This window comes from Pteropus alecto, unplaced genomic scaffold (assembly GCF_000325575.1).
Source record: "Pteropus alecto unplaced genomic scaffold, ASM32557v1 scaffold388, whole genome shotgun sequence".
Classification (NCBI taxonomy): domain Eukaryota; kingdom Metazoa; phylum Chordata; class Mammalia; order Chiroptera; family Pteropodidae; genus Pteropus; species Pteropus alecto.
The window spans coordinates 323,012-337,529 of NW_006441398.1; the positions used below are offsets into that span (position 1 = coordinate 323,012).

General features: G+C 51.2%; 1 protein-coding gene across 1 annotated transcript; it reads left to right on the top strand.

Annotated features, from left to right (window-relative positions):
• Positions 1 to 6,296: 6,296 nt before the first annotated feature.
• DAND5 (DAN domain BMP antagonist family member 5) lies at positions 6,297 to 8,391 on the top strand. The gene is made up of 2 exons (XM_006918779.1): positions 6,297 to 6,608; positions 8,146 to 8,391. Exons 1-2 carry the CDS (start codon positions 6,297 to 6,299, stop codon positions 8,389 to 8,391), a joined length of 558 nt encoding a protein of 185 aa, XP_006918841.1.
• Positions 8,392 to 14,518: the final 6,127 nt, after the last annotated feature.

Here is a 14,518-nt window from a genome sequence, read left to right on the forward strand (position 1 = left end):
ACAAATGCCACCCCATTCCCTCCATGACCTTCTCAGGAGTAACAATTATTTTGAAATTAGTTTATTCTAATAGGACCAGCCTTTATGCATTCACTACTTATCTGGAATCTGTGGAAACAATGTACAATATCTATATTTAAACAGCTTACATAAATGATCATCCGGAATGTATTAGTTTACAACTTTTCTCCCTTAACCTCATGGTTTCCAGATGTTTCCAGATGTTTCCACATGGATCCCTGTAGATTTATTACACATGCCGTATAGCTGTATTTTTTACATTGTGAGTCATGGGGCCCATTATTGATTCAGGAAATCAGTGAGGTGAGTTACAACCGGCACTTATTTATTTCCAGGTTTGTAATTAAGGGAAAAATGATTCACAAAAATTTTTTCATTTAAAAAATTATTTTTAAAAATTGTGACAAAATGCACATAAAACTTACCATCATAATCATTTTTAAACATACTGTTTAGTGGTATTAAGCACGTTCACATCGTTGTGTAATCATCACCGCCATTGATCTCCAGAACTTTGTCATCTTACAAAACAGAAATTCTCTCCCCAGCAAACACTAACTCCTCATTCTCCCCTCCCCAGCCCCTGGCACCCATCATTCTTCTTCCTGTCTCTATGAATTTGACTCCTCTAGGGACCTCATATAAGTGGAATCATACAGTATTTGTCCCTTTGTGCCTGCCTTATTTCACTCAGTATGTCCTCAAGGTTCATCAACACTGTAGCATGTGTCAGAATGTCCTTTTTAAAGGTGAATAATATTCCATCATGTGTATTTACCACATTTTGCGTATCCATTCATTCATTGATGGACACTTGGCTTGCTTTACCTTTTGGCCATTGTGAATCATACTGCTATGGGTGTATAGCAGTTATTTTTAATGGAAAAAATATGATAAAAATATCAGATTGTATAACATGTAGTAAGGGTAGTATTGTTTGGTAAAACTTTTATTTCTACCACATATACATGTATGTATATACTAGTATTCCAATTAACAATTGTATGTTAACAAACTTTTCCAAACAACCATTTTTATTATGCTCACAGATTGTGTGAGTCAGGAATTTGGGCAGGGCACAACGGGGTGGCTTGTCTCTGCTCCATGCTGTCTGCAGCTCTACCTGGGAAGAATTCAAAGTTGAGCGACTTGAATCTTGGCTGTCAGAATCATCAGAAGGCATCTTCGTTCATTTGTGTCTTGTGATTGATGCTGGCTGGAGCCCAGCTGGGCTATCACCTGGAATATTTACACAGTGGTCTGCTCATACAGGTCAGTTTGAAATTCCTTACAACATGATGGCTGGGTCCCAAGTGAACAAGGCTGAAGTGTAGGCATTTTTATTCCTGAATCTTAGAAATCACATGACATCATTTCTGTTGTATTCTATTGCTCAAGCCAGTCATAAAGGTTATCTAGGTTCAAGGGGAGAGATCCGAGACCTTGTCCATCAAAGGATTGTCAAGGTCACTTTGTCAAGGCCAGTAAATAAAATGTATTCCTTACTGTCTGTCCTTAGTGGTAAAAAAAAAAATTTTTTTTGGAAAAAAGATCTCTGCAATATTGCCCATTGGTGTGAATAAACTATAATTATTCTGTCACGTTTTGATGGACATTTGTTTTGGATTTTTTTTTTTGATTGCAGAAATGATGCTACAGTGAGCCGACCTGTCTGTGCCCCCACATACCCCTGGGGAGACTTCCAGGGGGTACTTAACAAATCCAAGTCTTTCCTCAGGGTTTGCTGAGGGACAGGTTGCCATTGTGGTTGAGGTCCAGTGAATGAAGTGGATTGAGGGAGGAGGTAAAGTGCAGAGCGTTACGCAGGGGCCAGCCAGGCAGGCATCATAGGCTATGGCGAGGGCTTCTAGTTTTGTTCCAAGGGCAGTGGGGAGCCATGGGAGGGCTTTGAGCAGAGGAGTGATGGATATGATTTATAATTCTCTGGCTGCTGAGCAGAAAAGACATTGAGTGGGTCAACGCGTAGAAACAGGAGGACACACTAGGAAATAGAAGGGGCCATGTGTCCATGCCCTCCCTCACCTGCACTGTCCTCAGGACCTTTGTGCCACCTTTGCTGTTACCATGCCTAGAACTTGCTCCTGGGTTCTTTATATGGCAGTCTTGCTCTTGTCATTTAGGTTTTACTCAGCAGATACCTCCTCTACTCCTTGGATCCTAGAAGATATTAGAAACAAAGTAGAGATGGTCCCTGGCCTCAAACAGCTCAAAGTCTTTGGGGTGAGACACGGAAGTAATTATAATGGAGGTGAAGGAGTAAGAAAGTACCTGGAATGGGGCTATAGGGCAGTCAGAGGTGGGACTTTTAAGCTGCAGTTTCCTCCCAGACCAGCAAATTTGGGAACCACTCTGAGAAACACCAGCCTGGAGGTGGAGTAGGTGCTCTGATGTCAAACCAGCCCGGGATGAGTTTCAGCTGTCCTCCAGGGCTCTGTACACAGCGGGTACCAACTCATACCAATGGGAGAGGGGCTTCTGAGGGCAGTACTTAAATTGAGGTAAAATTCACACAACATAAAATTAATCATTTTAAAATGAAAACTTCATACTCTGTGATTTCTCTTCAAATTATATAAATCTTTTAAAATGGAAACTTCAGTAGTATTTCGTGCATTCACAATGTTGTGGAACCACAACCTCTACCTAATTCTGGAATATTTTCACCACACTAAAAGGAAACTCTAGACCCGTTAGCAGTCACTCCAGCTCCCTTTAGTCCCTGGCAACCACTAATCTACTTTCCATCTCTATGGATTTGCCTATTTTGGATATTTCATATAAACGAAGTCATACAATATGTGACCGTTTGTATTTATATTCTTTTACTTAGCATGTTTTCGAGGTTCATTCATATTGTAACATCACTACTTATTATGGCCCACGAAATTCATGTGTTAAAGTGCTAACCATCAGTATCTCGGAATAGGACCATATTTAGAAATATAGTCTTTAAAAAGGTAATTAAGTTAAAATGAGGTAATTAGGGAGGGCCCGTAATCCAATGTGACTGGTGTCTCTATAAAAAGAGGAAATTTGGACACAGACAAGGAGAAGACATCCCTCTACAAGCTGAGGAGACCGCAGAAGAAACCAACCTTGAAGACACCTTGATCTTGGACTTCCAGCCTCCAGAACCATGAGACAATAACTTTCTGTTGTTAAAGCCCCACAGTCTATGGTACTTTATTATGGCATCCCTAGCAAATTAATATAGTTCTTCATTCATTTTTATAGCTGAATGATATATTCCATTGTAAGAAATTTTTTTTTTCTTGTAACAAAAGATGGAAAAGAACCTAAATGTCCAAGAATAGAGGACTTGTTAAAAAATGTCTGACTACCCATAGGATGGAATATTATGCAAATGTTAAAAAATAAGGGTGCTATGTCATGCTTCTCGAAATGTGTTCCCCAGACCATCAGCATCAACATCACCTGGGAACTTGTTAGAAATGTAGGTTCTCAGGCTTCCTCACAGACTCAGATACTTTCGGATGGAGCCTCTGTATGGGAGCCCTCCAGGCAATGCTGATGCAGTTTGAGACCTACTACTGTAAATAACGATACAGCCCAGGGGGTCACAGTAGCCCTGGGGTGCTTTTTAAAAACACCAGTGCCTGGGGCCCATCCCCAGAGATGACAGTGCAATTGATCTGGAACAGGGTCTGGGCATCAATTCCCCACTTATAAGTGACTCGACCCATGAACCACTGATATGGGCGAAGTCCCGGACACAGTAGATGCAAAAAGCCAGGTGCAAAAGAGTCATGTTCCAAAACATTCTTTGAAGGAATATGATAGTTAAAATTTGGATAATGGAGAAATAAATTTGGGGAAAATATGTGCAGTGGAATATTGTTCAGCAGTGAAAAGGAGGAAATACAAAGTTAAAAGGATCAAAGTTAAAAGGATCTATACATTATGATATCAAATATGTTAAGTTTAAAACAAAACAATCATGTATCATTTCTGAATGGATATGTATGTAGTAAAACTGAATACAGCCATGAGGATTATAATTGGCAAATTCAGGGATGAGGACAAGAATAGAGTGAGTTTCTCTCATATCTGTAATCTTTTATTTCTTAATCGAGGTGATGAATATAGCAGGGTTTGTTGCATTTTTGTCTATACTTATTTGAATGTCTAAGCTCGGTTAAAAAGCAAGGGACAAAAAAAAAGCAAGGGGCAGGAAAGGTATAAATTGCTTTTATTTGTGCGTTTTCTTTTCTTAAATTTCTTTTTGCATGGTTACAATTTTTAAACTCCAAAGTGAAGCCGCTCCCATCCCATCCCCCATTTCCATGCCCCTTCCCAACAGAAAAATTCTGTGCTTTTCAATATGCAAATACAAATAATTTGTAGCTGTAGATTCTTGTCCACCTTCCCTAACAGGTTAGGGTATAATAGACACCCTGTTCCGAAAAATTTTAACTTCATTTTTCTTGGGTATCTTTCCATGTTGAAACTATATAAGTATGCACAGTCCTGTACAGCTGTGCAGTATTATGGGATTATGCCTGGTGAGTCGGAAAACAGCGAGGAGGCCTGTGTGGCCGAAGGGTCAGAGAATGGGGAAGAGTGGAGGGTGGGGAGGAGGTAGGAGTAGACAATGCGAGGCCTGGTGGGCTGCAGTGAGGACTTTGGCTGTTACCCTGGGTGAGGTGGGAGCCCTGGAGGGTTCTGCGCAGAAGAGGGACTTGCCTGGAACTCAGGGGCTCACAGGCGCCCTCTGGCAGCTGTGGGGGGAACAGACTTTGCAGGCGGGAGATGTGGGACCGCGGAGGAGGTATACCGGTTCAGGTCGGAAATAATGGAGGCCATGTCCAGGTGGGGGACCGAGGAGGGAGTGAGAAGTGGGCGGATTCTGGGTACATTTTGAAGCGGATGCGACTTGCTGTCATACCAGCTTGGGGAGGGGATGTAATCAGAGAAAGAGAGGGGTCAAGGATGCTTCAGTTTGAGGCCTTAGCACCTGGCTGAACGGAGTTGCTGTTAGCTGGGTTTAGAGGACAGCGAAAGGGCAGGTTGGGGGACGCTCAGGGGCTCGGATGTAATGCGGTGCATGGGTGGCGCCAGCGCACCTTCAGGTGGAGCGTCCAGGAGACAAGTCGCGAGAGCCGAGCGCGCAGTCGCAAGAGCCGCCGCCAGAGGGCGAGCGCGCCCCGTCGCACGCGCAACCTGCAGGGCGCGGGAAGTTTCCGCCCTGCAGCTTCCCACGGCCTCGCAGCCTGCGGCGCCTCACCTGGGTGCGAGATGGGGCCCGCTGAGGTCCCAGGACCCAGCCAGGATCCCCCGGTGTTCCCGGGGCTCCAGAGCCTGGGACTCCGCTCGCACACCTCTGTGCTTCAAGCACTCAACCTCCACCTGCCTCCCCTCCCCCCCATCCCAAGTCTGTTCACATCGCCTGCGACACCACCTCAAGGCCCTGCGAAAATGTCACCTTCTCAGGGAGGCCTTCTCTGACCACCCTGGGGGCAGGAGCCCCTGCCAAGACACCTCCCTTTTTAATGTCTTCTTAACACTTAACGACTCCGAAATCATCTTATTTATCTTATATTGTTTCTTTTTGCACAACAAGGTATCCGTGGCAGGGAGGAACTTTTTTTTTTTGGTCTTGTTTACCTATATCCCCAGGGCTCAAAATTATGCCTGGCCTCTAATAGGTGCTAAAGGAAAACCATCAATGTTAATCACAGCTTACTCATGGTGTTTCTGTGTACCAGCCGCTATTTTAAACTCCTGAGATAAAATATCTCTTGAGTCCTCAGAACAACCCTACCAGGAAGGGACTGTTGTTATCTCCATATTCCAGAAAAGAAAACTGAGGCCCAGAGTGGTTAAAGGACTTGACCAAGGTTGCACAGCCAGGAAGTTGCAATGCTGAGATGGAAACCCAGGTAGCTTAACTGCCAAGTATGATTTTGCTAAATGGATGAATGGGGCCCAACGGGAAAGGAGCCCTCAGGGACTTTGGCAGTATACCCTGAGACCTGCCCTTCCTGGTCCCCCAGCCCACACACCCGCAGGCCCAGCCCCTGGGTACCCCACCAGGCTGGGGGGAGGGGTGGGAACTCAGCAGGTCTGGGTTTACTCTCCTCCCCATGGTGGGTTCCCAGAGGTGCCTCCCAGGCTGTCTAGGTGGGGTGCAGACCATTAAAAGTGGGTCTGGAGGGCACAGACTCCACTCACCAGACAGCAGGGTCAACTGCCCAGGACCCTGAGCCCAGTCCCAGACAGAGACAGACAGACAGATGCTCCTCAGCCAACTGACCACTCTCCTGAGCCTGCTCAGTGGAGCCTGGCTGCCCATGGGCTTGGGGAGGCCTGGACCCCAGGGTCCGCCACCCCAGCCCCGGGCTGCCGCCAATCAGACCCAAACCCTGGCCTCCCTGGTGCCATCCTCTGCCCTCAGCAGCTGGAAGGCCTTCTTGGACCTGCAAAAAACTCAGCGGCTGGGGACAGGCAGGCTGCAGCGTGGACAGGAGAGGGCTGCCACCATGACTCTTCCATTGGACCCGCAGGAAGTGGCCCAGGAGAAGTGCAAGGCTGTGCCCTTCACTCAGGTGAGTGTGTGGGTGGGGGAAGGAGAGGGCTGGGTCTTAGCGTTGGCCGAAAGCACGGGCTGTGACGCCCGATTTGGGGTCAAGCCCTGCTTTCTTTACCTGTCTCTGATCCTCAGTTTTCTCTCTGATAAAATGGGGGTTAAGCCTCCCCCACCGGTGCCAGTGCCGTCGCCCCCATCCTGCCCTCCCAGCTTCTGCTATCGCCACACTGTCTCCCAAGTCCGTTTTTCTCTTTAGTGGCCACAGGGCTCCTGCGAGCACCTGAGTCAGGTCACATCTCTCTTTCGCTCAGAACCCTCCATGACTCCGACCTCACTCAGAGCAAAAGCCCAAGTCCTTCCCTCTGCCCACGAAGCCCTGAACCACCTGCCTGTCTCCTCCCTGCCCCCGCCTCCTCCCGTCTCCCCCTCGCCCACTCTGCTCCTGCCACACCTGCCTCTTTGCTTCTCCCCAGACGCGCTAACGTTACATACTTCGGGGCCTTTGCCCTGGCTATTCCCTCGCCTCTAACACCCACCTGCCACAGACATTGTGTGGCTCCTTCTTTCACCTCCTTTAGGTTTTTACTCAAGTGTCATGAAAAAACACAGCGCCTCCCACCCCATTCCCCCTTTTCTTATTGCTGTAGTACACATTATCACCTAACAAATGAAATGGATTCTATAATTTCATTTATCATCTTTCTCCTTCAGTAGAATGTCTGCTCCACCAAGGCAGGGATTTTTAAGCCTTATGTATGTACCTCTGTGTCCCCATCTCCACACCCTAGAGCAGAGCCAGGCACATGGCAGGAGCTCAGTGTTTGTTAAATGATGAACCTGCCTCCTAAGCACTGTCAGGTAGCCTGAATGAGAGGAGGATGCACAGCATTCTCTCAGTTGCATTCAGCTGGTGCTCCATAACGGCTGTAGGAATTTGTGTCGTGTGTTGTTTATGGCCCAGGCTTTGGAACCAGGTGTACCTGGGTTCAAGGTCTGCCTTAACTGCTGATTTCTGTGTGATTCAGGGCAAGAGGCTAGGGTAGCTGTGAGGGGCAGAGTGGGAGCTGAGGGGTGGAAGAGGAACAGAGATGGGAGTGCAGGGTTTAAACAGAGAAGGGCCATGATGAGGGGGGCGGTGAGTCGATAGATCCACTTAGTTGGAGGTGATCGCGGGAGGAACTAACACTTTTTGAGCACTGATTGCGTGTCCAGTAGCGGGCTAAGGGTTTCTGTGTAAGCCCCACCCCCAGACTCCTGTAATGCCACCTCTTCCTGCTGTCCCTCAGCCCTTCTCTGGATTAATCCTCTCTGTCGAAAGGCCTAGAGTGATTTTTTTTCCTGTTTGACCCTCGATGATTTCACAGGTGAAGAAAGTGAGGCCCAGAAAGGTTGAATAACTTACCAATAAGTCACACAGCTAGCAGATGGCAGAGTCGGGATTTGAGGTCAGGCATCCATGCCTCTCAAGGTGGGGTAGAAGTGAACGAGCGACTATTCTCGCCATTTCGACCCCAGACTCCACTGCCCTTGACCCGTCTCCCTGCTTCTGGACCCAGGTGCTCTCCCGGCTGGGCTGCACGGCCGTGCGCCTCCGCAATCACCTCTGCTTTGGCCGCTGCTCCTCCCTCTACGTGCCTGGTGTGGACCCCACCCCGCTTGTCCTCTGCAACAGCTGTGTGCCTTCTCACAGGCGCTGGGCGTCCGTGGTCCTTTGGTGTCGGGTGGGCAGCCCAGCCTCCCATCGGCGGGTGAAGACATCCACCGTGCTGGTCGAGGAGTGTCAGTGCAGCTCAGAGGTGTAAGCTGAGCATCATGAACAGACACACAAACACACACACCTTGGAGAGCTGTGGGGAGACAGGCCGAGAAAGACGCCGACCTGGATCATGTACACTGGGTCAAAGAGACCCAAGACGCAGGGACCGTGAGATGGGCCTCCAGAGTCATCACTCCGCGCCTGGGGACACAAGACACAGCCCAGCTGTAGAGGTGGACCCCTTGTAGCCATAGCACACACTTTTTGAGCGCTTACTGTTCGCCAGGCCTGGCCCTAAGCATTTGACATGTATTGTGTCATCCTCAGAGCCACCCGATGACATAGAAGTGTCACCCCATTTTACAGAGAAGGAAACTGACGCCCCAAGAGGCAAAGCCACTTACTCAGGGTCACGCAGCAGTACTTGGCAGAGCCGGTATTCAAACCCAAGGCAGTGTGGCGCCCGCTTTAAACCACCAGGCTGGACTTCCTCTCACAGAATGAGTCAAAGACGTACTCCCAACTGCAGGGAGGACAGATAGCCCCACCCAGACCAGGAGTCACAGTGACGACCCTGTCCTAGGGACCCAAAGAAACCAAGGCAGGAAGGCGGATATAGTTCCTAGGGGAAACCTGGGCTCCCTAAGTCAGAGGCAGTACCCACGTACTCCCAGCTGCACCCCCAGTCTCCACCCAACCCCATGCCCAGTGTGGCATTCTACAGGAACCATAAAGGTTGGCCAAGCCCAGTGTTGTGTATATACGTGTATGTGTGTGTTTGTTCTTCCAACTTGGGTTCCCTGGGAGTGGGCGGCCTTGTGGAATGTGGGCACGGGGAGTGCTTCTTCCTCAGCTGGGCTCAGGGTCTACAGTGGACGAGGACGGCCTGGCTTTGGGCGGCTGGAACCGGGGCCCTAGCAGATGGGCCCGTCTGGCACAGACACAGGGACATGTGGCGCTGTCAGGGTTGCCTCCAAATGCTCCCCGGAGCGCGGGGTGGGGGTTGGGCGGCCAGGCCCCCCTCAGCCCTCTTCCTGCTTCAGGAAGGAAGGCCCCAGGTGAGGGGAGCAGAAGGAGTGGACCTGAGGAAACAGATGGGCCAGTGGGGCGTGGGAGCCCATGACCTCTGACCCCACAGGCCTGCATAGAGGGGTGGGAACAGGCCGGGCGGGCAGCTCCCAAGGCCCTGCTCCAAGGGCCCTGGGTGGGAGGGGGGTCATGAGGGGCCCACGGTGGGGGGTGCACTCTCTCTTCTCCCACCAAGGTTCTGTGCCAAACTCTAGGCAGCGTCCGAGTGGGCAGCTCAGCCTTGGCACCGCGGGCACCTCTCTCTCTGGCAGGCATATGAGGCTCCTGCTTTCCCTCCTTTCAGCTGTGCCTACCTCCTGCCAGCCAGGAAGCCAGCTGGGAACCTTGGTGCCAGGGGGGCCCCAGAGTCCCTGCCCCCTCCCGGGCAGTGCCAGCCAGCCCCCACCCCCGCCCTCCAGGCCCAGTAATGGGTGGGTAATGAGTGCTGGGGGATTGGGGGGAGGGGGAGGGATGCAGGTGCCACAGGCGCTGGCACGAGGGCTGCTAATCAGGTTTGCCAACGCCATCTGTCACCACGCGAGCATCTGGGGCTCAAGGTGACCCTGTCACCCTCAGTTACAATTATGAGTTTGGCATCTGTATTAAAGCCCGCCAGCCGGCCAGGCAGGGGAGGGGTGGGGTGGGCACGGGGGTGCGCGGAGAGCCCGGCCCCAGGGGTCCTGTTCCCAGGGGCTTCATAGCTGCCAAGGCATGGGGCTTCTCCGTGCTTCGGAGAGTTTCTGTGTGTGTGTGTGTGTGTGTGTGTGTGTGTGTGTGCGCGCGCGCGCGCGTGCATGTGCGCGCATGTGCGCATGCCAGCCTGCATCATTCTGCAAGCATGTCTGGGTGTAGGGTTAGGAGTCTGGGTTTTTGTGCATCTCTGGGTGTGGTGGCTGTGTGTCTGAGCTTGGTGATATGGCCAGAGGTGGAGGGAACCTCTGGGATTGTTTAGGTATACAGATGACAGCATGTCCACATACTGGGAGAGGAGCAAATGGTGGGCCGGGTGTCTAGGTGATGGTGTGTGTCAATGCAAGGGTCCCCAGCCCCTGGGCCACAGACCAGTACCAGTCTGTGGCCGGTTAGGAACTGGGCTACACAGCAGGAGGTGAGCGGCAGGCAGACCAGTGAAGCTTCATCTGTATTTGCAGCCGCTCCCCAGCACTAGCATCAGCACCTCAGCTCCACCTCAGATCATCAGGCATTAGATTCTTACAGGAGCACCAGTCCCTGGTGCCAAAAAGTTTAGGGACTACTGTGTCAAGGTGTATGTGATGGCATGTATGTATGTGATTGTGTGTGTGCATCTGAGGGGGTGTTGTGCTGTATATCGGACGGTCACGGGCTGTATGGTTGGGCATGTGGGTCTGTGTGTAAGATCCTGTTGAAGTGTGTGTGTTTGCATGTGTGTAAACACACGAGGCAGCAGCTAGGAGAGGCTCTGTGTGGTCACTGTGGGGCTATTCTGCCTCTTCAGTCTGTTCTCGCCCTCGCCAGCCCCGGCTGCCCAGCCATAATCTGGGGGCTGGGAGAAGGCAGGGGGCTGGCTCTAAGGAGGGCTCTGGGCTCTGGGTTCTTGGCTTTGGATTCTGGGTCCTTGATTCTGAGGACAGGATTTAGATTTTTGGATTCTGGATTCTGGGTACTTGGACCTGGATTTTTAGATTCTGGGTACCCAGTTCTTGGATTCAGAGTTTGGATCATAGTACCTGGGAATCTAGATTCGGATTCTGGATTCTAAGATCTGGATTCCAGGCTCTGAATTCTGCCTTTGGGTTCTGGCTTCCAGATCCTGGCTTCTGATCTCTGGGCTCTGTGTTGAGCCTGGGCCTGTCCTCTTTGCCCTTCTGTTTAGGCTGGGTGGCTGCCTGCCATCACATCTGATACATGCAGAGACCACATATGGCCACCAGGGGACACCCTTGGTCCAGATTTGGACCAAGATGACCCAACCATGAAGGAGTTCTGGGAGTACACTGGCCTTGCTTGACTCAGCCCTTTGAGGGGGAGGGGAGCGGGGCTTCACCTCCCTCCTCATCCCTCCCCTCCCCTTCCCCCCTTCTCTTTGTAGCAGGTGACTGATGTTTGTTTGTCAGACTTGCAGAACTGGACTCAGCACCCCCGCAGATCCCCCAATCAGGGCCAGAGGCCAGGGCACCCAGTCATTGGGTCAAATGTAGGATGGACAGAGCACGTGTCTGGTGGTGTCAATGAGTGCAGGAAAACGTGCAGGTGTGAGGGTGCACCGTGTGTTTGGGGTGGCCACATGACAGCATTCCGTGGAGAGTGAGCCCATGTGGTGGTGTGTGGCTATGTCTGGGACCACCTGTCTGGCAGGGTCCTCATGTGACACTGCATCTATGGGGCCTGTATCTATAACTGTGTCACTCTGGAGTCCCTGTCATACGGGTGTATCTGACCATGGCTGTGTCACTGGGTGTCTGTAGGTGTCACTGGGTCCATGAGGGTGTCTTGGAGTGTCTGGAGCAGTGTCCCCAATGACTAAATCCCTGTGTTGAAGATGTCTTGTCAGCAGGTGTGTGAAGATGTGTAGGACAGAGGTGTGCCTTCCAAGAGTGTCAAACAGGAGAAGCATGCTGTGAAGGGGAATGGAGGAGGGACTGGAGTGGGTGGGGCCAGAGCCCCTCTGAGGGTCACCTTCATTCCCTTCCTGGTATCTCTGACCCTCCCTCTCACTGGGTCTCTCTGGCTGGATCTCCTCCCACCTCTCGGTGTCTCTGACTGTCTGGAGGTCCTGGTCCTGTGCCTGGTCCCACTGATGAGAACAGCACCAGGCACAGTGGGCTCTGTAGATACTGGCTTGCTGGTCCTGCTCTGTCCCCTACCCCAGCCCTTCGTCTTACATCTCTAGCCCCAGCTCTGCCTCTCCTTGGTCTTGCCCCTCCATCCGTCTTTCCTCCTTGGTGCATTTCTCTCCATCTCGCAGGTCTCTCTCACCTATCTGTCTCTCCCTCTTGGCTTCTAAGTGTCTTTCTTTTCTCCTCTACAGCTCTGTCTGTCTCTCCCTATCTGTTGTCTCTCCCTACCTCCGTCTCTCTCCATCTTTGTCTCTCCCTCATCTCTGTCTCTTTCCATCTCTGTCTCTTTCCGTCTCTGCCGGCCCGGGTGGGTCCGGGTGGGTCCGGGACAGCCCGGCCCGGGCGCCGAGGCGAACAATGCCCCATTCACGCGGCCCGCCGGCGCCATGGCAACGCGCCCGCCCTGCCCTCCCCGTGCGCGGGCCGCGCGTGCCAAGAGGATGCCATGGTTACGTCAGGCGCGTGCCCGCTCTCTCGCGCCGCTGCAGCCCCGCGCGCTCTTGGAGGGGCTGGGCCGGCAGGGGGCGCCGGGCGGCAGCCTGGGTCCAGAGTCAAGAGGGGTGTCCCCCTATAAAGGACCTTCGGTTACTCAGTGCCTCAGTTTCCCCTTCTGTAAAACATTAGGAATGGGCAGAGTCAGATCGTTGTGTATGTGCATGTGTGTATTTGTGTGTGTTTGTGAGTGAAGATGCTCTTTAGGGTAGTTGTATGTGAATGCATTTGAGAGTCAGTGGGGCTATAGGTGCGAATTTGTGGGTCTGTGTTTTCACACTTGTATGGGTGTTTTATGAAAAGTAGCTGGTTGTAGTTTTGGGGCAACTATGCCCGTGTGTTTGAAAATGTGTGTACTTTCATGCCTGTGTGTAACTGTGAGTGTGTAGTTTGGGTGTAATGGTGTGTGTTTTTGGTCATGTGATTGAGTGTGTGCCTGTGGTTGCACACCTGGTGTGTGTGAGTTTGTATGACTGCATGTATGTCTGTGTTTGCATGGATGAGGAGTGTGTGTGAGAGAGAGATGTTGTGTATCTGGTTTGGGTATGATTATATTTATGATTGTGAATTCATATGATTTTGTGTGTGTATGATGGTGGATGGTTGTGTTTTGGGGTGTGGTTGTGAGTTTGTGTGGCTATTGTTTGTGTGTCTAGGGAGAGTCTGTGTTCACATACTCATTTGTGCTTATGTGTAGCACTGGGTGTAGGTTCTAGGGACTGTTGGGGCCTGGCTGAGCCCCCCCTCACCTGAGGGCCTCCTGGCACAGAAGGGGGTGCCCAGCTGCCTGGGACCTTGGACTCCCCACAGGTTCAGGAGAGCCCCAGCTGATGAATATTCATGAGGTGGGGGGCTGGCACCCACTACTGACAGCTGCGCAACCATTAGCCGCCCCCCTCCATGCACTGACTATAGCGAGGAGGAGGGGTGTCAGCGTGGGCCTATCCCTGTCTCCAGGACTGGGGGGCTGAGGGATGTCCTAGTGAATATTGTGGGGGGCCATGTCAGCATGCCTGGTTGCCTGTTGGGACAGCTAAGGGGCTGTCTCAATGTTGTGACAGGCACTGGAGAAAGTGACTGTTGTGTGACAGGCTGTACTTGTAATGGTAGTGTGGCTGTCACCCACTGTTTCTTTGTAGCTCTGTCCAGGGACTGTGGGCCTTGTGTGGCAGTGTGAGATGTGTGACTGTCACCTGCAATAGTGAGGCCCTGAGCATGTGTCATCAGGGTATCTTTGAGCACTTCTCTAGTGGCCTTACCTGCTGGATGTCTCCTGTGACACCATGACAGTTGTGTTATTGGAGCAACTGGTTTGATTCAAACATTGATCAAAAGGACAGCTGTGTGCCACATCTTGGGGATGAAATAATCATATCTGCTTCTCCTTGTGACTGAGTGGGGCAGCGACTCTGTGGCTATGTAGCTAGCACAGCTGCAGAGGCACATGGACCCAGTATGCCAGTGTGCCTCTGCAGGTCAACGTGACACTGATACAGTGTGAGGGTCAGTGTGTCAGACTAATAGTGAGGATGTGTGAGACTGTGTGGCTGAAGGCATGTGTGACCAGAATCACTGAGGGTGTGATATTTCTGTGTATGACAGCATGGCTGAGGGTGACGGTGTCATCGGTTGAAGGTATAACAATGTGATTCCGTGTGTGGTTGAGGGTGTGACAGCATGGCTGTGTATAACAGTATTGTGACTGTGCTTGTGCGACTGTGACTGAAGATGAGACAAGGTGGCTGTGATTGATGATGTGACAGTGACATTGTGACAGTGAGTGTGTGTGCTGAC